The sequence below is a fragment of the Megalobrama amblycephala genome, linkage group LG15, assembly GCF_018812025.1.
Source record: "Megalobrama amblycephala isolate DHTTF-2021 linkage group LG15, ASM1881202v1, whole genome shotgun sequence".
Classification (NCBI taxonomy): Eukaryota; Metazoa; Chordata; class Actinopteri; order Cypriniformes; family Xenocyprididae; genus Megalobrama; species Megalobrama amblycephala.
Window position 1 is genome coordinate 12,557,432 of NC_063058.1, and position 26,467 is coordinate 12,583,898.

Sequence of the window (26,467 nt, forward strand, 5' to 3'; positions counted from 1 at the left end):
ATAAATACAAACACATCCATGTATATTTTTGAGAAATATTTAGAAGTATATGTATTTATTTATATTTTTATATAATTTATATTATATATAAATAAATATTTTTGTACATAAATAACATATTTCTCTTAAAAATATACATTAATTTGTGTGTATTTTTATATACATATTATTTACACACATTACTCACACATATATTATGCAAACCCAAACTTTTCTTTTGTATGCGATTAATCGCGATTAATCGTTTGACAGCCCTAGTCGTTATTTTTGTTTTTTTAGCGCACCAAAAATATTCTCGTCGCTTTATAGTAATATTGAACCACAGTACTCACATGAACCGATTTAAATGTCATTGCTGGCAATGCAGGCCTCACCGAGCCATCAGATTTCAACAAAAATATCTTAATTTGTGTTCGAAGATGAACGAAGGTCTTACGGGTGTGGAACGGCATAAGGGTGAATAATAAATGAAATTATTTTCATTTTTGGGTGAACTAACCCTTTAATCTACTAACTCTCCTGTCTGGTTTGTTTGTCAAACAAAATGGCGGGTTCAGCATTATGATTATTCAGATTGCCTGTCAATCAAAATCAAACTCCCTGCGAATTATAATTATAACCAAGATTTTTGCTTTGGCTCATAATTTGATCAGACTGCAAAAAGTTTACATTTTGACACAAAATGTTATTTTTATAAAAAATAAATAAATAAATGTTTATTAGGACGATATCACAGTTATCTTGAACTCTCTACTGACATCTATTGGTGTGGATGAAGCGTCATGCAAAAGGAAGAGTTTTCAATATTAATTGGCATTGTCAAAATACCCTATTTTATAGAATTTTCACCTGTCATGAATTTATTCTGCAACCATATGCATCTAATAATAGGGGTATTACAGAGATAAGATCAGTAGTATCCGGCTGGTTATGTAACAACTGGAGACTTCATCCTGTGTGTATGTACATCATTTCAAATGAGCTATTCCATCAGATTTCAAAGATATAACTTCCTCATTACTCACCTGTCACATATACAAGTAATGACTGCACAACTGACATGACACAAAGCATCACATCACAACTACACCAAGGCACTGCTACCATTACCACAAATAAGCTCCATGACAGTGATGGGTTATCTGCATGGGTTATTCTAGTAATATGCCTCTCTTGCTTACCTCAGCACTGGTTACAAGTATTTACACTTAGTCTGCTGTATAGTCAAATGTTAATGCATTATGGGGATTACTTGCAGAGCATGGTTTACACGAATACATCTGTGTACATGTAATTAAATTTCCTAAACAAATAAATTAAAATCAAATGTCACTGCATTAGATAGCAAAATATCAAGGCAAACAAATACTGCATCTTTTCTCAAAACTGACCGAGGTTTTTGTAGTATTTTTTGTTACCCAGCAGGTGTCAAGTTGAATTTAGTGGATGTATGAAGTGGATGTTCAGTTTTCTAGCAGGTGGAATTCATCATTTTAACTATGGACATGTAACGTCTGCAACCAGAAGCGTCTGGAGAGTTTGTTTTGTAAAGACAGCTTGCTTCCAACTTCATTCATACATTATACCAATTTAAGAATGTGCATATATACTTACCACTAACACAATGCATTTCTCCGCACTTTTTCACCCACTATTTTGTCCGATACTGAAGGACACCGTATGTGTAAGCAAGCGACACGACGCCACACAACTCAGAACTCTCGCACCAGTCAATGCTGCGAGTGAACGCGACGCTCGTTTGATAGAATAGTGACGTCGACGCCAGTTGACCTATCAAAAAGGTTTGTGCTTGCGTTGCGTCGATATCGGTGTCACGCGTGTTGCCATAGTTTATTTTAAAGGGGAAACACTAAGCCACTAATTGCTTTTATTTCCCACCCTACAATTGTTTATTTAGTCGAAATAATTGTAAATGTGACAACTTGTATTGTAATATTTGTTGTGTCTTGTCACTGAAAATAAAAACTGCCACGTTTTGTTTTACTATTCTAGACTGGCATGGAAACCTTCACTATGAGATGAGTAGAGAAACCGAAAAAATTACCAATCAAACATCTGAATATATAGGGGAGAGTGGGGTAAAGTGAGACACTTTTTACATTTGCTCCCCTCTAAGCGAGCTAAAATGATATATCAGTAGAATTTACGCATTTCCCATTAATTCGGGATGTTTCCTAGCCATAGAAATTATCAGAATGTATTCAGGACGAAGGTCAGTGAAAATATGATTGTTTTTAAAAACAATCTTGTGTCTCACTTTACCCCAGCTTAGGGGTAAACTGAGACAGACCAGAGAAATCAAGGGGGTAAACTGATCCACTTACTTTTTCCACTCTGAAACTACCATAACAACACATGTTGTAACAGTTTGAATCCTGACAGCTAGCTTGACAACCACACATTCCAGAACTAATGTCGGACTAGTAACAGAATCATGGGGGTTGGTCTATAAAGCAATTTTTTTTCCTAAACACTTGAAAGTAACTCTGAACAAAATCAAATACAACATAATATAATTTAAAATATTTTAATTAACATTCAAATGACAGATAGAACCAGTTAGGTCAGAACACAGGACCCTTTGGGTGCGTTCACACTTGTCTTGTTTGGTTCGATTAAAACGAACCCTGGTGCGATTGCTCAGTTAGTGCGGTTCGTTTGAACATATGTGAACGCTGCCCTAAAAAGAGACCCTAAAAAGGTCAGAATCCTCACGCATGATGGTTTTTCTTGTCATAGTCGCGAGTTTGCCCATCACAGGCATCAGACGCGCGTCTCGTTTGTGTGGGTGGATTCCTGCCGCTGTTTTGACTACTTTACACATTTTATAAGCTCTTCACGAGTTCCCAGCTGGCCAAAATACCATCACACGCAGGCTACACACACACAACGAGCGCATTTACCTCAGCACACTGCATTGTTTGGGATTTTTGTTAAGTTCCGGTTCAAATTAGACAATACGTCATAAAATCTGACCAATCACCTTGTAAATGTATCCCTATGCCTCAAGGTTCGGTATCTTTTGGTTCGGTGATAAAATTGCCAATCTGAACGCTAATTGGACCAGGACTAAATGTTTTTTTTTTCTTCTTTGGTCCGGACCAAATTAACCAAACAAACCGAACTACAAGTGTGAACGCACCCTTAGAGCCAGCTAGTGTCTGGAGGTCAGAGCAAAGCACAATCAGAACCAGCTAGAACAGCCTGGGACTCAGAACACAGGACTAGACCCACCTGTATTAGAACATCAGCCTACTGTCATACTCTACAACTAGGCCTACTCTATATTCCAGCCCTGAAGGTTACAGGGAAAGATGAGGAGTTGCTCTCTCCATCTCTCCAGGCCTTTTAGGTTGAGGCAGCTTCTTCACTACATCACCTTTAGGAACATGTGCCACATCATTCTCCTCGAGGGGTGTTTTGCCCCAGAGGTTGTCTTCCTGGTGTTTTGCCTTGGCATGATGGCTTTTCTACAATGTTTATGACATTAAAAATAAAACATATGTAATCTAATATTACATTAAAATATGTTTAAGGCTAAATTTAACTTGTGCCTCATGTCTCACTTTACCCCAAAGCATTTGTCTCACTTTACCCCACCACTACTTTTTAGAAAAAAACTATCTCTCTTAGCAATTCAGGCTAATCTTCAGCTAGCATCATCACATGGTTTTATATGTTGATAGTTCATCAACATGTATAAGTTTTTCTACCTGAATCATTTTGCTTTGGCACAACAGTTGATTAAGTTGACCGCAAGAAAATTTACTTTTACATGCAAAAAAAATATTTTTGTGAAAACAACATGCTTAGCACAGCACCATGAGGTCCTCTCCTTCATGGCCAAGGGGAAATGTGAGGGGCTTGAAAACATAATTGTCACATAACCACAAATGTGTTCCGTTGCAGAGAAACAGGGGGTGTCTCACATTACCCCACTCTCCCCCTATATAATGTATAATTTTACAAAACTACTCCTTTTTACAGCAGCATTTTCAGCATAATTTCTCCAGTTTTCAGTCACATGATCCTTCAGAAATCAGAAATCAATATTTTTTTGTGGATATCATATGTGTAAATATACTTTTTTCAAAGAATTTATTTGAAATTCAGATCTTTTGTAAGATAATAAATCTCTTTACTGTCAAATTCGATCAATTTAAAGGTGCAATATGTAAGAATTTTGCAGTAATATATCCAAAAACCACTTGGCCAGTGTTATATATTTTGATCACTTGAGTAGGCCTACTAACAATATCCCAAATGTTTGTGACTATTTGTAAATCGTCAATTGCGTCATACCCGCGTTACCCTCGGTTTCCGCTTTTATTTTGTAGAAACCAGAAACACCAAAGACGCTTTAATATTTTCATGTTTTAATAGACAAGGGAACAACTGTTTTGATATATTTATAGACAGAAAACTAATTGTTGTTATATAGCTCAACATGTTTAGTCTTATTGTTTAAATCTAATTTTCTTGATTTTCCAAGAGTACCATGCTTTACCATTGCCTGGCAAGTCCAGAATGATATATCTTCTACAAGATATATCAGTCTGGTCAGTCCGCCCTCCGTCGCGCCTCGAGTCAACTCCAAACCGTACCGTGCAATCAGATTTGTTTATTTCAGTGACGCGAACAGCGTCTCTCTAGTGCGGCGAAAGTCCTTTCAATATCAGTTGGCAATAACACCACGTATTCTCAAATTCTTACCACAACAACGACAAGTCATTAACGTCGCTCTCTCTAGCGCTAGCCATGTTAAACTACTCTCCGTGCTTGCCAAAAAAGATTGTGTTTGCCCGGGGGCCGTTTATTTACTTTTCGCTGTTGACTCTCTTGTTGCTTTGCTAACGTCATATCCGCCCTTCTCTGATTGGTTTACTCCGCTTCCTGTTTGCTCGGATTTGCTCCGCCCTAGAAATCAAATTGATTCAATGGTGACCAGACTCATCCGCTGGTACAGCGGTGAGGCTGGATTTTCCAGGCAAACTTTAACATGCCTCAGAGAAAAAAACTATTTTGTCAAGTAGCCAACATAGCATAATCATCATTTCAACATCAACACTCTCAAATGTATCTAATATGATAAACAGAGCTGTGTTACCTCATACTCATGACCGGAAAAGCGGAATCGGCGCCGGTGACTGTGTCATAATAAAAGTTCAGCTGCTCGTGAGGCGTGTGTTGCGCAATCGCTCCAGCGGCCTCGTTCAGCTCCCACAACACTCGGTCCTGCTCTGCTTCATACTACAATAACATTAATAATCTCATCCATGAACATGACTTCTTCCTGAGTCCTATACCTATCCTTTTCCACCGGCCGTTGTGATGAAGACCACATGTCCCAAGATTCCGCGCTCAAACTTGGTGTCATCAAGCTACGCCTTTGTTTTGAATAGGCCTCTAGCGACCTCTAGTGGACAGAAAATATTACATATTGCACCTTTAATGCATCTTTGCTGAAGAAAAGTATGCATTTAAAAAAATGTACTGACCAAACTTTTTAACAGTTCTTTCTTATTATATATAATGACATTCCAGATTATCATTTGTAAATATCAGTTGTTATAATGTTCCACAAGGACATACATGAAATATATTGTTAAAAACCCATTCACATTTTTTATTGAAAAAGAATGATTGTTTTTCATTCTCCATTGGCCTTTATTAACAAACAGTATTTGATGTTCAGCTGTAACCCTCCAACAAAATTTCTTACTGTATTTTAGTCATTTTATGTGTATTGTATTTTGTTATTTTATCATTGAGATATATATCTGGACTACTAAAAAACCTAAATACTGCCCAAAATGCTTGGACCATGTAGAAATTATTGACAGATTAATTATATGTATTATTCTCAGAACAACACTCTGTTATCTGACTTGTCATCTGTGGAAAATATTTCAGAGACATGTGGAGGAACAGTCTTGCACCTGCGTCTGCACACACTGTACCTGCAAGACCAGACATGTTAAGAATCTGACAGATGGGGATGCTGCGATGCTGGAGATCCATGAGAGGAAAACAGTTTTGAAGCATGAGTCATCTGACATTAACGTCAAATATAATGTCTCAATGGTACACTTAGAGTATTATTTCTCTGTATTAGTGTTCACATAATATCTAGACCAAGACTCTCTCCTTTCATGGAATACATCTAAACTAAAGCAGAGAAAAACAAGCATTTATCATAATGGAGATGGCGCCCCCTAATGATTCAGCAATGTAAATGACAACTCCAGCAGACTTTACACTGGTTCTGAAACCCTGTAAACCTGAAGTGAAAAGATGAATGACCTAATCTGACCCACAATCCATCATTCCAGGTGGGCGTTTCTTCGGTTTCGGTCTGGAAGCCTCTGCAGTACAGCTCTGGCTGTTTGTGGACGTCTGGGTGTTAGTTTTTCAGAGAGTGTTATTGGTTTGTGCTGGATGTCCGAGTATTGATGACTCCCGGTATCCTCTGACCTAAATTGGGAGAATATATTGTAGTCAGAAATGCGTTTGTTAAAATTATAGTTCACATAAATATGAATTTAAACAGGAATGGTGGGAATATACCCTTGCGCTCTAACAGCAGAGGGTCTATGAGGTTTGTGGAATATTTGAGTCTGAGATGATACAGTCATAATACTCTGGGGACACAAGTTTCTGAGATCAGTCCCAGGAGTCTCCTCTGGTTTACTAATGTCAGCATAATGAGGTCTGAGTCTCCTAGTGCGGATCTGCGTTATCCTCCGGCCAGCAGGGGGAGCTGCTGAGTTGGGCGGAGGTGAGGGAGACATGGAGCAGTCTGATGAAGAGGTTAGTCTCAACATCTCTGGAGATTCTGTCAGAAAGAGGCACAAGATAAAACATGACAAGACTTATGAGGATCATTTATAATATATATGAGAGAAATAACGTGACATACCTGGTGAGGGAGATTGAAAGGACGAATCAGGAGAGCTTGTGTTTCTGTCTTTAATGATGTCATCACTGCTGAAACTATGACTGTGGCTGCCTTCATCATCACACTCATCATCACTGTGGTGGATTTTCATCACCTGCGGCTGCTGGTCCTTCTCAGTAGCCAACAGATGTCTGTCGGAAGTCAAAGCACAGTGTCCATTATACCACATTGTAACAGGAAGTAAAGTGTGTTTGTGTGTTAGAGGAGTTTCAGTACTTCTTGTGCTCAATCCTCCTGCTTCTGAGCTCAGCAAAAACTTTGCTGCGGTCCTCACTGCTTGACTCTTCATAGTCATATGTGTGTTCAGGAACGTAACTGCTGAGCCGTGTGCTGGGTCGGGTTTGAGAACGCGAGTTTTGGAGCTGAGCAGATGGGAAAAAAATGTTTTCATGGGTCTTTAATTTCTAATTATATTGCCATTCATGCTCTATGTACAGTATATGAATCAGTATGATCAGATTCACCTTTATTTTCTGTCTTTGTGCTCGAACAGCCTGTAGTGGATTCCCACAGAGAACAAAACCTGTGGAAACGTCACCTTTCACGTATCACTTTATAACATGTAGCAGAAACCAGTAAATATGTGATATGATACATAATGTTGTGATTACAAACATCATCATCATGTCCAGCCGCAACTCGTCTGTATGGGCAGGTGGGGCAGAGCCCCACTAAAATATTTATTCAAACATAGACCTCTACTGAATTAATAATAAATTATAAATGTGTTTAGAATTCTGCAACAAATATTTTCCAGATTTTCTAAACTATTTTAAGTCGTAAAGTGAGCAGGATATATTAAAATGTAGCACAAGGATTCATGATAATACATGGGACAGGTGGCCTCGGAGCCCTCCCTCTAGCTCTACAGTGCCCCACATATTTCCAATGTATATCTGTGGTGAAAAATGGAACTGCAGCACGCTCTCATGGGCTAATGAGAGGCAATTAAAGGATTAGTTCACTTTCAAATAAATTTTTCTGTTAATTTACTCACCCTCATGTCATCCAAGATGTTCATGTCTTTCTTTCTTCAGTTGAAAAAGAATTAAGGTTTTGAAACATTCCAGGATTATTCTCCTTATAGTGGACTTCAATGGGCACCAACGGTTGAAGGTCAAAATTACAGTTTCAGTGCAGCTTCAAAGAGCTTTAAATGATACCAGACGAGGAATAAGGGTCTTATCTAGTTATCTGTCTTTTTTTTTTTTAAATGTATATGCTTTATATAAACAAATGATCGCCTTCCAAGTGGTTACGTTAAAACCGCACTTTCGTATTCTTCAAAAAGCTTACAGTGTATTTCCTACGCCTTCCCTATTCTACTTACGGAACGAACGCAGCGCCAGTTCCATTTTTTCCATAAGTAGAATAGGGAAGGCGTAGGACATACAGCGTAAGCTTTTTGAAGAATACGAAAGTGTGGTTTTAACGGAACGACTTGGAAGGCGATCATTTGTTTGTATAAAGCATATATACATTTACATTTTTTTTTTAAAATGACTGATCGTTTCGCTAGATAAGACCCTTATTCCTCGTCTGGTATCGTTTAAAGCTCTTTGAAGCTGCACTGAAACTGTAATTTTGACCTTCAACCGTTTGGAGGCCACTGAAGTCCATTATAAGGAGAATAGTCCTGGAATCCTTAATTTCCTTTTGACTGAAAAAAGAAAGACATGAACATCTTGGATGACGGGGGTGAGTAAATTATCAGGAACATTTTATTTGAAAGTGAACTAATCCTTTAAGTTTGGCGTCGGGGCCAAAAAAACATTTTCGCCACTAGATGGCGGGCAAGAACATAGTCAAATGATGAATGAAATTAATTGATGAAAAATGCAACTAGAATTTCCTGTGACAAACTGTTAGTGTCTTTTGTAACTGGTAGTGAGCTGTTACTCTGTGTTAAATCCTGTAGTAGGACAGTCAATAACAAAAAGCCACATTTGTGTGGCAGTGTCCGGGTTTTACACTGGATAAATTAATAAAGCAGAGTAGTGACCTGGCAAGTATCTTCATTCACCAACTTGCAACACAGACCGCCTTGCTAAAACACACATATGTGGGAGATGTGGAATGGATAAAAAAATAAAAGAGGACTTAAATAAGCCCATTAATGGCATGTTTGAGTCACTTAACAAACTATGTTTTATTTCCTCTGTCAATGTTGTGAATAATAAATGTGTATCATTTTAATTTGCTTGTTACACAATGGAGCCTAACTTATTGTAATAATTATTTGACTAGCCTACTTTTACATTTAGAATTATTCCTTGGCATCCTCACATACTAAACTGCATTTATTTTAAATTGTTTGCGTGCTGGAGGTACGCTATTACGTAGTGTGCAGAGTGATGTTAACATTTAAGCTAGCTGGTGAGAGAAAATAGTACAATCAAAGAGTCTAAAGAGGAAAGCTGACAGCGAAAATAGGGCATACAAAGAAGAATAGAAAGACAACTATGCGTTCTTACCTAGTTTTGTGAATGCAAAGCCGGTGTGTCTTATCTGCAACGAAGTTGTCGCTGTTTGCAAAGAATATAACACCGTGTCTACAGCGGACACGAGCGGCATAAAGCGATGCGTCAAAAGATAATAGAACCCAAGATAATAGAACCCAATATAATCAGTGGTATTGTCTACACTGGATGTGACGCGACACAACACATTCCCGACAGTGAACGGATTCCCTGTTCTGTTTCTGACATAGTCCAAGTGCTTTGCAACGGTCAGTTTGTCGAGTTTAGAGTAGACAGCTTTTAGCTGTTGCAGCGTGGCGAGAAAAAAGTCATGTCTGGTGTAGACACGGTGATAATATTAGATGGCACCACGAGATGAAGATCTATTTCAGAACCAGCCGCTATCAAAATAATCTGGCCGCGGGCCAGATATTATTGCTGGCGGGCCAGTTTTGTCCCGCTGGCCACCTATTGCCGACCACTGCTCTATCATGTTCAGTGAAGGTGTTTTACCGTTTGTTAGATCACTGGCCCTGTGTTTCAAGATGATGATGTCGGAGTCAGTCAACCCGGTTCTTGGCCTGGTGCAGGAAGTGAAAGGTCTGGCACTGCCTGGACTGCTGGAGAGACTCCTGGAGGAGATTCTCAGATCAAGAGGCCGGGCTGAAGCAGGTCTGAAGCCGCACACACTGACAGATCTCTCTTCTGATGGAGTAAAACATTCTTAAAGATACCAAGTGCTGCTCAAACAGTCTTAAAGGAACACTGCACTTTTTTTGAAAATAGGCTTATTTTCAAACTCTCTTAGAATTAAACAGTTGAGTTTTACCGTTTTCGAATCCATTCAGCCGATCTCCGGGTCTGGCGGTACCACTTTTAGCATAGCTTAACATAGTTCATTGAATCTGATTAGACCGTTAGCATCTCGCTCAAAAATAACCAAAGAGTTTCAATATTTTTTCTATTTAAAACTTGACTCTTCTGTAGTTACATTGTGTACTAAGACCGACGGAAAATGAAAAGTTGCGATTTTCTAGGCCGATATGGCTAGGAACTATACTCTCATTCTGGCGTAATAATCAAGGAACTCTCCTGCTGTACCATGGGTGCAGCAGGCGCAAAGATATTACGCAGCGTCTCTCACAAATATCTCCATGGTTGCAAGGCATGCTCCCTGTGCAAGCAGGGGGTCACAGGCGCTGCGTAATATCATTGCGCCTGCTGCACCCATGGTACGGCAGCAAAGTTCCTTGATTATTACGCCGGAATGAGAGTATATATAAAAAAACTTTTCATTTCCGTCGGTCTTAGTACATGATGTAGAGTCAAGTTTTAAATAGTACAGAAATAGTACAGAAACTTTAAATAGTACAGAAGAGTCAAGTTTTAAATAGGAAAAATATCGAAACTCTTTGGTAATTTTTGAGCGAGATGCTAACGGTCTAATCAGATTCAATGAACTATGCTAAACTATGCTAAAAGTGGTACCGCCAGACCCGAAGATCGGCTGAATGGATTTGAAAATGGTAAAACTCAACTGTTTAACTCTAGGGGAGTTGGAAAATGATCCTATTTTCAAAAAAAGTGGCGTGTTCCTTTAAGACAGTCTTGGCAGTTACTGCTTGTCTTTACCTGTATCTGTATTTGTGTGATCCAGGTTGTCATTAACTGAACCATCTTTGATTGATTCTTTCAGAAGAGTCCAATCATGCAATGAAGTTCTACAGCATTGAGGTTTGTCCTCTTCAACAGGTACGTCATCGAGGACACTCAACTGAGGGATCAGCTCACGGACCGCAGACCTGTAGCTGTAGTCTAATACCTGTTCATCAAACAACACAAACCAAATGTGATGAATCTATCTGTAAGAAAATTGTGTATTGTGTTGTTCTAGCCAAAACACTGTAACCACTCAGAAAATCCTAGGAACTGCATAGCAACATGCTAACAGCCACATTATGGTGGCAACTTATTTCTTCTTATTATAAATGTTGAAAACAGTTGTGTTGCTTAAAAAGGCCATACTATGCTCTTTTGCAAAGTCTTGATTTTGTTTTTGGGGTCTACTAGAATAGGTTTTCATGCTTGAATGTTCAAAAAACTTTTTTTTTTCACATATTTTATCGCACCTCTTGTCACAATTATGTAATGTTCAGTTTCTTGTCTTGTTTTGTTCATTAATTTCTGTTTAGGTTCTTTGTCATGGTTTTTCCCTCACTGTTTTGCCTGAGTTCTAGTTTGTAGTTTGTTACCATGGTTTCTGATTAGTTGCACACCTGTTCCATGTTGATTGCCATCCTCTGTGTATTCTGCAGTATGTAATATTGACAACTAGTGGTTGAAATGGGTACTGCAGTCCAAATTCAAAATATTGGAGAGGGTTGTTTCTCCCGCCCCCTCCCCCTTAGATTCTACACTCACGCTGGTTGCCAGATTGAGGACAAGCAACAGGAATGAGTGCAATTGATAAATGAAGGTGATAAACCTTATTCTGAAAGTCAATGAGTTGATTTATCTGCATTTTAATATGCCTCTAGTCACAGAGCTTTTTAAATGGATGCCAAGGCTTTTTAGGTTGGGTAGAATCTTCAGTCTCTGACCTAGTTTGTGTTCTAGCTTCTGTGACTGCAATACACTGTTTTCCACCAACTGGCAACCCAGGGTTGAAATACTATTGGGTAAATTGGCAGTAAGTGGTATCACACAGACTAAAACAAAAACAGACATCCCAACATGGAACGCAGAAAAACAAGTATATGGACGTTGCATGTTTACAGAATACAGGTTACAGAATGACAAACCTAGAGAAGATTAACCCTCTGGGGTCTGAGGATTTTCGGGGCCCTGGAGAAGTTTTGACATGCCCTGACATTTGTGCTTTTTTCAGTTGTTCACAAACATATTAATGGAAAAAGTGTCATTACACTGTATTCAGCACAAACTAGGCTACCATAATATGTGAGAAACATGTATGTACATGTTTGTATTTTTGAAGGAATAACGTTTATGCGAGGTTATTGAAAAAACAAAAAACTTAAAGTCACTGAAATAAAGCCAAAAAATATATATTAAAACTGTGTTCACAAGACTTCTGGGTATTGGAGGTTGTAGACTAGAGTTTTTGCTTCAAAATGATGTAAAAATTATCCTGCCTACTCGTTCATTTATAACAATATATTGATTTAGTTTTTGTAAGACACTTTTTGTCAAGAAACACAGTATGCGTGGAGGCGTGAATCATCATGAATAATGGGTGATTTACACCAGAGAAGACAAAAGAATCGCATAAAGACTTCTAATGACCTGCATATTAATGAGGCCTTTCAGTCAGGTAGGCTGTGAAAAAACCCTCTGTGATCATGTCTCAAGCTCATCATGGTGTATATCAAACATACAGAAAAAACAGCAATACTGTGAAATATTATTACAATTTAAAATAATGGTATTCTATTATATACTTTAAAATATAATGTATTTCTGTTATGCAAAGTGTCTGAACAATTATGTTACCTCTATGGCATTTCATATAGCCTTTTAGCTTAAAAGCATGCACATTTGGAGAAATATTGATGGATTCTCATATGTTTATGTCAATTTTCTATACAGAGGAGTAATATTTATTTAATATTTATTGTCATCACTATGAGCGCTGGATACTGTGTTTTCAATTCATACTTGCAGCCGGAGGGCGCTCTGTACACCTTTAGTCCACAAATTAATCTAAAGAAGAACAGGTCATGTGATATTCCAGGAACTAACAAAGGCTTCCAGAGGTCACTAACCATGGCTTTAACATACAGATAAACACTTTTCAAGACAATAAATACACGATTGAGACGATACATACATGTATTGCCTCAGAATTTGCGTCTGAATAGCGCTGGCTCCGTGGGTGTGGCCGCATTAGTGGATAATGAGCTGAATCACGGACTTCTGACATGGCTCTCTTTTCATACAGATTACATAAACACAGAATTTTTGTTTTCAATTTGACTTACATGATTTAAAACCTGACATTTCAAAGTTTCTTTAGACACAAGTCTAATTTGTTTGTGATTAATATTCACTAAAGTCGGGCACACATTTAACGACTAGCTAAAACATTCTAAGACTGTGATCAACACAGCGATTGTTTCCTGCGACTGAAGCAGATTTATATACTTTCACATGGAATTTGAACACTGACTGTAATCGCAGACTGAACGCAACTGGCTCTGACTGGACACGTTTAAGCGCGATCAGTCATAAGTATCAATTTACATTCATAATCGGCCTTACAATCGTTAAGTGTGTGCACGGCTTAAGTTACAGTTCATTTTCTGAGAACTATCAGATTGGACTTCGTTCAGAGGGAGACAAACGAGATCATGCATCATGTTAGTTTTCTTTATTTTGCAAAAAGCACAACATTTTGTTGTTACTCTGAGTGTACACAAATAAAAGAAGATATTCCACAGATTAAAATGGTGTATAACTCTTAATTGTATGTGCAGCATTGACAGAGTATTTTGAGTCTCTTTCACACTGGTAAGAAAAAAAAATGAGGTGGTATCGCCGGCGTGACCGCTGACCCGAGGGAGTTAAAGCAGCAAAAGAGAAAGAAAAGTATGGATATAGCTACAGTTTGCCTCCTACTGCTCAAGCAGGGGATCCCTCAAGGATCACACAAAGGACTTCTTAGTTCTGGCGTGCCTCAACCATTACCCGGATCGCTCAGTCTGCATCTTTTTACACACCAGTCTCAACGAGAGGTCTAAGGCACGCCTGACCATGGAAGGTCCTAGAGGGAGCTTCACTGCCTATGTGGAGTGGGTGCTGGCTCAGTGTGACTCACTGTTCACCATCTGCCCTGTTGATGAGGACATCGCCAGCCCTGACTCAACACCAGAACCAGATTCCAGCTAGCCTTCAGCCATGCCTGCTACAGATCACAAGCCAGAGCCCACCGCAGACTCAGAGCCTGATCCTGCCGTGACATAAGAGCTAGAACATTTTTCCAGAGGCCAATTTCATCCTGGAGCATGAGCCCATTGCGGAGTCTGATCAGGTCATTGAGGGAATATTAGTGGAGTTCAATGTGATGGATTGGATCCCTGCTGTCACTCCCATTGATGAGGGCCTTTTAAAGAGCTGAGTAATCTGAGGTATTATTTGATGAGCTGGATGATGGAATGTTTCATGGTCTACAGTCACTGCTGGTTCAACCCATTTCCAAATCATCTTGTCTCTTCTGGTTTAGCCCAATTCCAAGTCTTCTTCGTGATCATTGAATCAGACCATCTCTAAGTCACCTTTGTTGCCATTGGTTCTGCCCAGCTCTTAGTCTCTTTCATTGCGGATGGTCCTGCCCAACCTCCTTCTCCCTCCTCTTCTGCCTAAGCCATCCAGTTCCTTAGCCTTATCTTCACTGTCTGCCTTCAGCCCCTCAGCTCCTTCAGTGGTTCCTCCAAGCTACTCAGATCCACCTTGGTGTTGACGATCCTTCAGCTCCATCTGAAGCTTCTGAGCCCCGGACTCCACCTTAGCCCTCCAACCCATCGGCTTCTCCTTGGCTCAATGCTCCCTCAGTCTACCATGGTCTGTCATCCCTCAGGCTCCACCGGGCTCCCTCGTCCCTCTGGCTCCACCTTGGTCTGTCATCGCTCCTTCTTCCCTCTGGATCAGCCATTGTTCTCTGTTGCACTGACTGAGGACAATGGCGGAACTGCCAAGCCCACATCTGCACCTTGGTCACACGCATCTGCGAATCTGTCTTCGCACTCCAGGCCTTTTGGGTCTTTGTATTCCCGGTTCTGCCTAGGTCTCCTTTTATCACGACTTCTCCAGTAGCAACTCAGTCAGCTGGGCTCCTGGCTCCATCTTGGCTCCTCCCTCCATTAGTTCCGCTGTAGGTCATCCTCTAGCTACTCCCTCTGTCGCCTCCTCCCTGGCTCCTCCCTTCATCATCTCTGCTTTGGTGTTCCCTTCTACCAGCCCCTACACTCAAGTCTATTTCCAGATCCTTGTCCTAATTGATCCTTGTTTTAATCATGTCTTGTTTAGTTTAATAGTTTCATTGCCATGTCCTGAGTCCATGAGTTTCATGAGTCCATGATTTGCCTTAGTTCTAGTTCATAGTTTGTTACCATGGTTTCTGATTAGTTGCACACCTTTTAGTCCTTGTCTCTATGAAGCACCTCCTTCTGAAAAGCACAATGTGTTCTGATTGGTTGGCTGGACCAGTGTGATGTGACTGGTCAACTGCTTTGAGCATGTATGGGAAATGTCACTCCCCTTACCATAACTGGAAGTTTCAACACACTAACGCAACTCAACCAGGCCTCACCCCTTTATTTTGCGTATGCCTTGGGCGGTACATTCTCAGTAGAAAACTCAATCAAGATGTTTTAGGGAGTTCAGAAACAATACTTACTGATATAGAGAATAACTCCCTTTGGAATGGCTTTATGCTTTGTAACTTTGCTGCCATTTTTTATTGCTCAAATAGCAACATTAAACAATAAAGTTGAAAATTTAAAAAAGCATAATAGGTCGTCTTTACTATTTTTGTGGAAACCATAATACTTGCATTTATAAGGATTTATTGATTAATAGAACATTCAAAAGAACAACATTTATTTGAAATAGAGATCTTTTTAACACTGTAAAAGTATTTACTGTCACTTTTGATCAATTTAATATGTCCTTGACTCCTTGCTGAATAAAAGTATTAATGTCTTTCTTCAAAAGACCATAAACTTTTGTACAGTAGTGTACATATATATATACCAGTTATATATCACTTGTTGCTGTGAACGGAAATTCAAAGGCCTGTTTTCATCCGCAGTAAAGGAAGTGAGTGAAAGACAGAGAGAAAGCAAATGAGGGCACTGTTCATTTACCACTTCATGAATATTCAAAGCAGTTTGTTTCACTGAACACTTGCCCCAGTTTTGTAAGTCATGACGAATTACAAAAGAAGAAAAGTATCCGAAAACTGAAAATTGAAAGCAGTAAGGGGAACTCAGTCTAAATAAAAGTGTTGATATGCGTGAAATAAATTAAATATTAAATATAAAAGATAAAATAAAATATAAATATTAGATGAACAAAATAAATGTTATCTTGGCAGCTAAATAAAATAAAATGTTTACATCGAAGTACTAAAATTACTAAACCTAAAATAGATTTTAAAAAGTTATTAAAGCTAAACAGAAATAGTTAAAAAAACAAAAAAACATTATAATGAAAACAAATATTTACTGAGTTAACAAATGGAACCTTATTTGTAAAGTGTTACCAAATAATTTTACTGACTTATTTTGTTCTGCTTATATGTTAAAGCTAAAAGGACCAAAATGTAGTGATGCAACAGCACCAATATTTACATCAATCATTGGCCTTGTCCATTATGGGTCTCTAATATCAAACATATTATTGTGTCATTTCTATAATGGATGGGGTGGGGCAGCATTACATGAAGTGGTCAAAAATAATTGATTCTGATTTAATGGACCATATGGAGACATCATCATCTGTCAGGACATTTAGTCTAGTCAACCACAGAGAGAAGCTGAGCCTCATCTCTCTCATTCTCTATTAGACAGGCCGCTTATAATCTGGTCTAAACTCTTTATGTACCTCTGACATGCCTGGACTGGGGCAGGTGCACACAGGGTTTCCTTCCAGTGAAAGTGTTCTGATCTTCCCACAACAGCCTAAATACCACAACTGAGCCAGATCATCAACATCATTCCCCTCTAGGTCCAACAGCTCCAGGTGTTCCAGCATACTGACCGGACTCAGGTCTGATATGCTGTTATATGCCACATACAGCTCCTGAGGAAAACATAATACAGTACATGATCGATTTATTAGGTGACTCTTTTTCAAAGAAATAAACATTTTATATTAATTAATACTAAATACTTTAATAAGATGGCTTAATAAGATCAAAATACTTTCACATTAGAAAAACAAATACCTTTTACTGTGCGTTCCAAAAAAAGAGTTCAATCAATTCAGTCTATAACCCTCTTACTTTTATAAATGGTGTTTGATACCTTTAAGGAAGAAAGAGCAGAAATCCCCTCCAGATCGGTCAGACCGCATCGAGCCAGCCATAAGACCTGCAGGTGGGAAAGGCTGGTTCCGAGATCCCTGGGGAAATACTGAGAATAATAAGCGATCATTGCCCTTCTCTCCAGCAGCAGCATTTCCTGATTCACTCCCACTAATTAATTTCAAGAATTAATTGCGTGTTTATCTTCTGTGAAATTTAATGTAGTCTGTTTTGCATTCTTTAAAATGTTTGTTTATTCTTATGTTTGTAGATGGTTTTTGAGGATGAGGACATGTAACACAACCTGTCCATGTTGGCACAACTCATTTTGAAGCTTGAAATCCAAGTCCCCAACTTTCATTGCACATGTTAATAGCAAAGAGCAGAGTTAATATTCTGGCAAAATATCTTCTGTTGTCTTCAATTCAGGGTTTAGAACGAGTGAAAATGAGTAAAAGATGACATTTGCATATTTCACTTTTGGGTGAATTATTCCTTAATGCAGTGGTTCCCAAACTGGGGTACATGAGGTGACAGAGGGGGTACGCAAACAAAATGTTGAGTTTTGCCGTTCATTTAATTCTAATCCACCTTAAAATAGCATGAAACCCGAGCATGTATTTCTAACAGGCAAAATGGTCAAATGCATGACATCCAATCAAATTACCTCATCTTTTGTGGTCAAAACTGACTGCATCCACACAAGCAGTGTGCATATGATAGGTTGTGTGCAGACAGGCATGGGCAGTATTTATGATACATGTATTTCAATTACGTATTTCAAATACAAAATAGTAATTTGTATTTGATAGGGTTGATGAAAATGGCTATGTATTTTGTATCAAAATACTTTAGTGTTTTGTATTTTTAAAATACTGTAAAATACTTTGTAAGAAGTCTACATGATGACATCATAAAATCGCGGCCTCTGATTGGTGCTTACTCAATAGTTTGCAGAGACTTGTTGAGATCAGAACAGAAAATTGATCCATATGGAAGAAGGTGGTCAAGAATCATGCAGGCTGTCAGCTTTTCATCAATTTGTAGCATGAATTGCTATAATTTTTAACAGTTCATGTTAAGTTTTGGTGTTCATTTTGGTAGCCTAGGTTAAATAGTATACCAATTTACATAATGTTCTTGAAAACTATTATACCGAACAGCAGCCCCCATATTTATGATTAACAATCAAATGATTAATTGGTTAAAAACTAGTTGCTATGAATACAGGTGCCATGAGTTGTCTTCTTATGAGTGACTTGTTTGTCTTTGAGTCAGTGTTGCTGATGCAAAGTAGGCCCTTCATTACCAAACACCAAGTAACTAAATTAGGATACAATTAGGAGTCATTTGCAAACATTATACTGTTGGTTACTTTAAAACTAACCTTCATCTGGGAGATCACAGGGATATGTGAATATTTGTTCTGTTAAAGCCACAATATGTAAATTTTCGCCACTAAAGAGCGCCAATTCAAAACAAAGGCGAAGCTCGATGACACCTTGATTTCATGGAATCATGGGATGTACTGTCTTCACATCTACAGCCCGTGGAAAAGAATCGGGACGGACTCGGGCAGAAATCATGTTCATGGATGAGATTATTAACGTTACTGTAGTATGAAGCAGAGCAGGACTGAATGCTGTGAGAGCAGTAACGAGCCCACTGGAGCGATTACTAATGAGAGACGAGTGCGACACACAGCTCGACAGCAGCGGATCTTTTATTATGCCACAGTCGCCGCTTCCTCTTCTTCCGGTCATGTGCACGTAGGGTAAAGCATTTGTGTGTTGAAAGTTTTTATAGTGCTACTCTGTGCGTTCGCTCAGCAGCTACTATGAGACACTTGTTGCACACTGCAGTAAGATAGATCGATATTAGTCATGGTAAAACATGGTACTTGCGATAAATCAAGAAAACAAGATTTAAACAAAAAGACTTAGGGCCAGATTTACTAACAGCTTGTGCCAGCGCAAACCCTCTTTTGGCGTTAAAAAACTACTGTCGGGATTTACTAAAGACACACAGTATAAAATTAGCGCTGAAAACACGTGGACTGAGTGTTTGCGGCTGACCTTTTAGGAGTTTCCCTTTCATAATGCAAGATTTATGGGAGGAGAGTATTTAAATGAATCACACATTGCAATTTACTAATGTTTGTGCTCGTCAATTTACTGGTATTTACACCATTATTTAACGCCCTAAAAAAGCATGTCTGAACCCATTTTGTGACATGGCTGCAATTGCTGCTGTTAGGAGGAGACAACGCAGAGAACAGAGAGTCCGTGGAAGAAGGATTGTTAATTTCTTTGAAATCCCAGAGTAAGACCTTATCCGAACATATCGTTTGCCAAGCTATGTTGGCCTATATTTACATGTCAGCAGATCACGTGCAAAACTTGCCACTCCCATCAACACATTTGTGGAACTGCGCTCTCACAGTAATTTGCCCCTTTAGTAAATCTGGCCCTTAATGTGTTAAGCGATATAACATGATGAGTTTTCTGTCGATGAATGTCTCCAAACAGTTGCTTCCCTGTCTAATAAAACTCATAATATACAGTACTAAAGTGTCTTTGATGTTTCCATGGTTTTTCGACAAAATAAAATGGGTAATCGAGGGTAATGATGTCATTGATAGGTGACACACGGACACGGTGTGTGTCCTGGTTAAAATTGCTTATTTCTCTGGATTTAGAATTTCTTGAAAACATTTGGGATAATTTAAGTACACAAGTTAACAAAAAACATTGTTCTAGTGGTTTTTGAATATTTGAATCTAAAAATCCTACATATTTGTGCCTTTAACTGGTTGCATATGTCAGATTTATTGCATGACTCGGGCAAAGAAAAGCTGTTGCTATCAAACATTGTTTACTTAATCAAGTCAGTGTAATGGTGAAGGGATAGATCAAACTGGCCAACTGATGGAAGGTTTGCAAAGAAATTTCATGCTCCCTTGTAAAAGTATTTTGTAGTATTTTCAAAATACAAAAATACAGTAATTTATTTTGATACATGGTTTGGCTGCTGTATTTTGTAGTTTATTTTGATACATTTAAAATTAAGGTATTTGGTATTTTATTTTAAAATACATTTTGATGTATTTTTGCCCATCCCTGTGTGCAGAGTATGTTGCCTTATCAAATAACGCTACATTACTGCCGTTCTCGACAACGTATCTTTGTAAAAGTGGGGATTTAGCACTTACTAGCATGAAGAACAAATATAGACACAGGCTGTGCATAGAGATTGATTAAGACTCAAACGATAAGACTCTCTGTTCGATACAAAAAACATACCCCGTGTGATTTCAAGTTTTTAATGTTAATAATATATTATATGAGCAAGAATGCAATTTTTCCCAAATATCCACAAAACTGCAAATGTGACTGATTTTATACAACAGTTCCACAAACAAAAGGGTAAAATTACAAGGGTCCTTGATTATGATTTCACTTTTTTAACTTCAGTTAGTGTGTATTGTTGCTGTTTGAGCATAAAAACATCTGCAAAGTTATAATGCTCAAAGTTCAATGCAAAAGGAGATATTTTCTTTTACAGAAATCGCTGTTTAAGGACTACAACAAACGACTGGTAGGGACTACAACGAGCTTCTTCCAGGGTTGGTGACATCACAAACCCCAAAATTTACGGCACGTTGGGCTTCTTTAGAGAAGAGGAAGAGTTGTTGTAGTAGAGTGTTGTTATCATGCTGTCATTTTACGCCGGACTGATTCCCAAACGAGGGTCAATTCAACGATGGATTTGCACAAAAGATTAACATGACGGAAAATGCTAGTCGACGAAGTTGAATCAACTCCACAGCAACTACATAAATTTATCCACTAACCGTTCAGAAACGTCCAGTTTCATTTTCATTCGCTTGTCGCGGCGCGTCTGGTTAGGACACGGTGTAAGGCTGAACACCGTTACTGACAATCATCATTTTGGCTGCGTGAGATTCTCCAGTTTTGTTGTTGTTGAGCAACCAAAGCACGAGCTGTTAAAGCTCCACCCTCTTCTGGAAAGGGGTCAGGAGCAGCAGCTCATTTGCATTTAAAGGGACACACAAAAAATTGTGTGTTTTTGCTCACACCCAAATAGGGCAAATTTGACAAGCTATAATATATGATCTGTGGGGTATTTTGAGCTGAAACTTCACAGACACATTCTGGAGACACCAGAGAAATATTACATATGGTAAAAACATTATTTATTTTATAAAGGTAAAAAATGCACTGTCACATCAATTTAAGGGAGCAAATATTGTCCCTTAAAGGAAGAGGTGTGTGGAAGAGAGGGAGGATGCAAGGATGTTAAATGCCTTATGTAGGGAAATGGAGGTCTTACCGCACAGATGAGATCAAACTGTTGTTCATTTTCAGCTGTGTAAGTTTGGGCAAGTAGATTCCTGAGAGACAAGTGGACAAAAACATAAAATTTCATAGAAGGTAATGTCTTCATTGCTCATTCAGCCATATCAATCCAAACTACACCCCATTCACATTTGGACCATTGCTATTTTTTTACAACGACATGAATGACAAGTAAAAATGTGGTGCCCTCAAATTCTTAATACCAGCATAAAGCAAAAATAGATAAATTAATTAGCTATTTAAAGAATAAATAAGCTACTTTTTTAATTAATAAATAAAATTTATATTTTAACAAAAAAAAATCTCACCAAAGTTGTCTAGAGTGACCTGTCGGGTGTCAACACACATCTCTAGTGACTTCACTTCTTGTAAATTGTCTGAACCAGACAGGATTTTCTGGGGAAAAAAAGGACATTTAACCTAAACATCCGGTGATTTTGAGCAGTAACATAATAGCCCACAACGTTTTTACATTTATCGCCCAATTTACATGAAACGTTTAAAGTTTAGCCTCAACATTGAGAGCCTACCAACTTTTCTGGTAAAAGACACCGTTGATCCATCATCAGGTCAGAGGGCTCGGGGTCAGCAGCAGGTGTGGGGTTTAATACAGCAGATCCGCTGAACTCAGTCACAGTGGAGCGAGCTGGGCCAGCTCTCTTCTTTAGCGGTGCTTCACTCCACATTTGTAACCTTTGTTTTGCCTAACATGAAATAAATGTTAACAGTTTTAGAGAAAACGGCAAACTTAATGAATTCAGTAAACTGTTCAAATGTCATACTATGTGCGTTGTATTTTATAATTGTATTCTTTTCTTACCTTTTGAGCCTAAACAACGTGATATTCGGTGTATAAGCATTCGTCTCCTGTCTCGACAGCAAGTTTGCATAGCAACGGGAACTACTTCCTGGATACGGGCCGGGGCGCGTAGGATTTGTAGTCCATTATAGAATACATCTTCGTGACTGTAGTTTGTAATAATGAATAGGCCCGTTCACACCAAGGACGATAACTATAAAGATAACGATAAAGATATGGTTCTAAAAATCGTTTTTAGTATTAAAGAATAGCAAAGTTCACACCACAGCTATAACGATAACGGCACAGAGAAATATTGTTGGCAATCGCTTTCAGAACGATTTTATCCAGCAGATTAACGATAAAAACAATTGACAACCAATCAGAATCGATGTAACGCTGTAACAAGCTCGAGCATTTAAAGTGACAGACAAGCACGCGGTTAGAATAAACACAAACAGAACTGTAAGGGCCATAAGTTTTAATTTCCATGAACGTGCAATTCTATGAAGAATCTTTAGTAGATGAATATTGGGTAGAGAGAACTGGGTAGATTACTTATGAATTGTAATCAGTTACTAATTACAAATTACATGACAAAATGTGTAATCAGTAATATAATCTCTTAGATTACACATTTTTGGTAACGTAATCTGACTACTTTTGGATTACATTTAGATTACTTTTGTGCTAACCCTTATTTGATATCACATATATTGTAGGATAATCTTGTACTATTTTGACAGATACAAAGAAAAAATATAGTCCAAAACGTATATTCTATTCACCAACAAGAGCTTCAACAGATTCTTTTTAAAGCGCAATGTACGGACAGTTAATACTTCAAAATACTAACACTAATGTACCTGTTAATGTTTGCTGATAGTAAACATTATAAACTTATGATTTTAAAACATATTTACTTAAAATTAAGTAAATTTAGAAAACAGCAACATTACAAAAACAAATATTGAAAAACATGAAATTCACAGCAATATCACTGCTACATCAAATATTTAATCTATATTTATTATTATTTCATATATATATATATATATATATATATTAATCTATCTTTTATCTATATTTCCCCCTCACCACTGGAAAAACATCACGGACATCTATAAGTGGCAGGTTTATAATAAAAAAAACGTTAAAAAAATGAAAAATTAGGAGAATCAATGAATTATGAACAACTTACTGCCATTGTGTAAATAATGTGTAGTCATGTAATCCATAAAAAGTAACTGTACTCTGTGGTCTATGTAGCTACACATAAGGAAGAGATGTTACAATTGTGGAAAAACTGCAAAAGAATTACAACGACAGCAGTTATGTAATCATAAAAAAAATATTTTATTAGGTTTTGCAATTTAAAAAATGATAACAGTACGAGGAGCTGTATTCTGGCGGTGCCTGCTAACCCCATTGGTTGTTGTGTTATTGGGGGTGGGACAAAGCCTCGTGATTGGCACTACCAAGCAACGTCACCAGGATCTACTTAATATTCATAAGCTCAGCCTTTGCCATAGTAGGATTGGTGTTTGGGCTGCCGGGGCGGTACTGTGTGTCGTGTGGGGCTGGGCGTAGTCTGTACTGCACACACACACACACACACACACACACACAGCGGAGCACATTGTTCACACTGGACTGTCTGCTACATCTAATACAATCCAGGAAAATCTCGAAATAAACGAAGTCTCCTGGAGAGTAACGGTATCCGGGGAATCAGAGGTGAAGTGTGCATTTTTCTGCTATTAAACCATAAATCGTTTGATTGCAATGTAACATTGTAACCTAACGACTCATAGTGGGAAAAAATGTTTACCTTAAACATATTGCTATTAATTTACAGACAATTGCTCGATATGTATGGTAATTATTAGTGCGTTTTTATAATTGCATTGAGAATGTTTACATATGTGTGAATCGATATAGATTCCAGTCTGTATTTTCTATAATCTGCGTTTTATTCTTAACTGTTTTTGAGGATTGAAATAGAAAACTCGCATAGTGTTTATTTAATTAGTTTATATTTTCTTCACCCTTCACAATGAAACCTGTTCAAGCATCTAAACACTGAATCAGTTCAGTTTACATTGAACCAGACTCTAGTAATCGATCAAACTGACCATGGCTTCTCTTGCATTTATTGGAAAAGATTTCAAGTCCAACACTGAATGTAAAGATGTTGTCTAATTATCTAATTTGTTAAGTTTTGGTGGCATCCATGTGACAGTTACGAGCCTCTCTATAAACTCGGGTGACGCCCCATAGTACCCGACGAACAATTGCAAATTCTACTATGACAAAGACGATCTCATGAATATTAAGTAGTCCATCCTGAGTTTGCGTCGCAGCGTTCCAATGGCGAAGGACTGTTTGCTGAATACTAATTACTTTCCGCTGACGTCGCTTAGTAGCCCACCAATTGCAAAGACTCAGCTCATGTATATTAATGTTCCTCAGCATAGTAGGAATCGTAATTTCTAGACTGTGAAGAGCAGTGCGGAAGTTTAATAGTCTGTTTTATCACAGAACAACCAAGTTTAGATCGCTGAAGTACAGAAGTGTGATATTTTATTGCTTCAGAATATTTTTATACCAAACAGTGTGATTCGTAGATGCTCTCTGGTTACAAAATGAACCAAATGTGTTTTTCTGAAGCCTTCTAGGCTGTTATTTTAGATGATGTGAGTTGGTGCTATCATATTATGATCCTTATTTACAGGCTCTTTTCACTGTGAGGGTCACACTATTGACATATGATTATGCTTCCTTCAGTTCAGCCATGTCAAAGTCTTTATAAATATGAACCAAAACCTGCTGAAAAACAGGCTAGCCTAAGATGTTTTTTTTTTTTTTTTTTGGTTTGAATTGGTATCGCAGACATGTATGTTGGCTTGTTTTAAAGGGTCAGTTCACCCAAAAATGAAAATGATGTAATTTATTACTCACCCTCATGTCGTTCTACAGCCGTAAGTCCTTCGTTAATCCTCGGAACACAAATTAAGATATTGTTGATGAAATCTGATGGCTCAGTGAGGCATCTATTGAGAGCAATGACATTCAAAGTCTCAAGATCCATAAAGGTACTAAAAACATATTTAAAACAGTTCATGTGAGTACAGTGGTTTCTGTCTTAATATTATAAAGTGACTAGAATACGTTTTGTGCGCCAAAAAAAACATATGGGCCTATATGGGCCGATTTCAAAACACTGCAGCTTCTGAGATTTATGAATCTTTTGTTTCAAATCAGTGATTCAGATCTCCTATCAAACAGCTAAACTGCTGAAATCACGTGACTCTGGTGCTCCGAGTCACTGATTTGATTCGTAAAGCTCTGAAGCAGTGTTTTGAAATCGGCCCATATAGATATTGTTGAAAAGTCATTATTTTGTTTTTTTGATGCACAAAAAGTATTCTTGTCGTTTTATAATATTAATATTGAACCACTGCACTCACATGAACTGATTTAAATATGTTTTTAGTACCTTGAATGTCATTGCTGTCTATGGAGGCCACGCTGAGCCATCGGATTTAATCAACAATATCTTAATTTGTGTTCTGAAGATGAACGAAGGTCTTACGGCTGTAGAACGACATGAGGGTGAGTAATTAATGACATTATTTTAATTTTTGGGTGAACTAACCCTTTTAAAGTGGTTTTGGGCTTGTCAGGTTTGCGTTCAGGTGGCCTAGCTGAAGACCTGCCAGGTTAAACCAGTTATGATCACCTCAAACCAGTAAAGACCAGATTGTTCTCATTTACTAAAACTTAAAACCAGTCGGGTCAAAAGCTGAA

At 38.1% G+C, this 26,467-nt stretch overlaps 3 protein-coding genes across 4 annotated transcripts in view; 1 reads left to right on the plus strand and 2 right to left on the minus strand.

Moving 5' to 3' along the window:
- Positions 1 to 1,813, minus strand: part of rassf7a (Ras association domain family member 7a) — a 71,326-nt gene extending 69,513 nt beyond the window's left edge. The window contains exon 1 of the mRNA XM_048158428.1: positions 1,615 to 1,813. The gene's annotated coding sequence lies outside the window, so the exon portion shown is untranslated. The remainder of the gene's footprint in view (positions 1 to 1,614) is intronic.
- Positions 1,814 to 5,621: 3,808 nt separating this feature from the next.
- Positions 5,622 to 22,947, minus strand: lrrc56 (leucine rich repeat containing 56). Of its 2 annotated transcripts, XM_048159213.1 has the most exons (13): positions 22,679 to 22,947; positions 22,389 to 22,562; positions 22,167 to 22,254; positions 21,833 to 21,893; positions 17,481 to 17,577; positions 17,059 to 17,256; positions 11,071 to 11,260; positions 9,952 to 10,143; positions 7,444 to 7,502; positions 7,196 to 7,341; positions 6,941 to 7,110; positions 6,589 to 6,856; positions 5,622 to 6,495 (listed from the first exon to the last, which is right to left on the minus strand). In XM_048159213.1, the coding sequence occupies exons 2-13, from the start codon at positions 22,542 to 22,544 to the stop codon at positions 6,345 to 6,347; spliced, it is 1,776 nt and encodes a 591-aa protein (XP_048015170.1). In that variant the 5' UTR covers positions 22,545 to 22,562; positions 22,679 to 22,947; the 3' UTR covers positions 5,622 to 6,344. The 2 variants fall into 2 exon arrangements, with proteins under 2 accessions (XP_048015170.1, XP_048015172.1); XM_048159215.1 differs by lacking the exon at positions 22,679 to 22,947 and having other exon boundaries at positions 22,393 to 22,532.
- A 1,289-nt stretch (positions 22,948 to 24,236) lies between these two features.
- Positions 24,237 to 26,467, plus strand: part of hrasa (HRas proto-oncogene, GTPase a) — a 30,580-nt gene continuing 28,349 nt past the window's right edge. Inside the window, exon 1 of the mRNA XM_048158634.1 lies at positions 24,237 to 24,394. The gene's annotated coding sequence lies outside the window, so the exon portion shown is untranslated. The remainder of the gene's footprint in view (positions 24,395 to 26,467) is intronic.

Bases quoted from the DNA above. Each gene is read 5' to 3' on its own strand.
- lrrc56 (XM_048159213.1), bottom strand. From the start codon at position 22,544: ATGTGGAGTGAAGCACCGCTAAAGAAGAGAGCTGGCCCAGCTCGCTCC. The intron at 10,144-11,070 runs GTAAAGACAAGC...TTACTCCATCAG, and splicing joins TCACACAAATACAGATACAG to AAGAGAGATCTGTCAGTGTG. The intron at 7,503-9,951 runs GTAAAACACCTT...ACGTTTCCACAG, and splicing joins GGCCAGTGATCTAACAAACG to GTTTTGTTCTCTGTGGGAAT.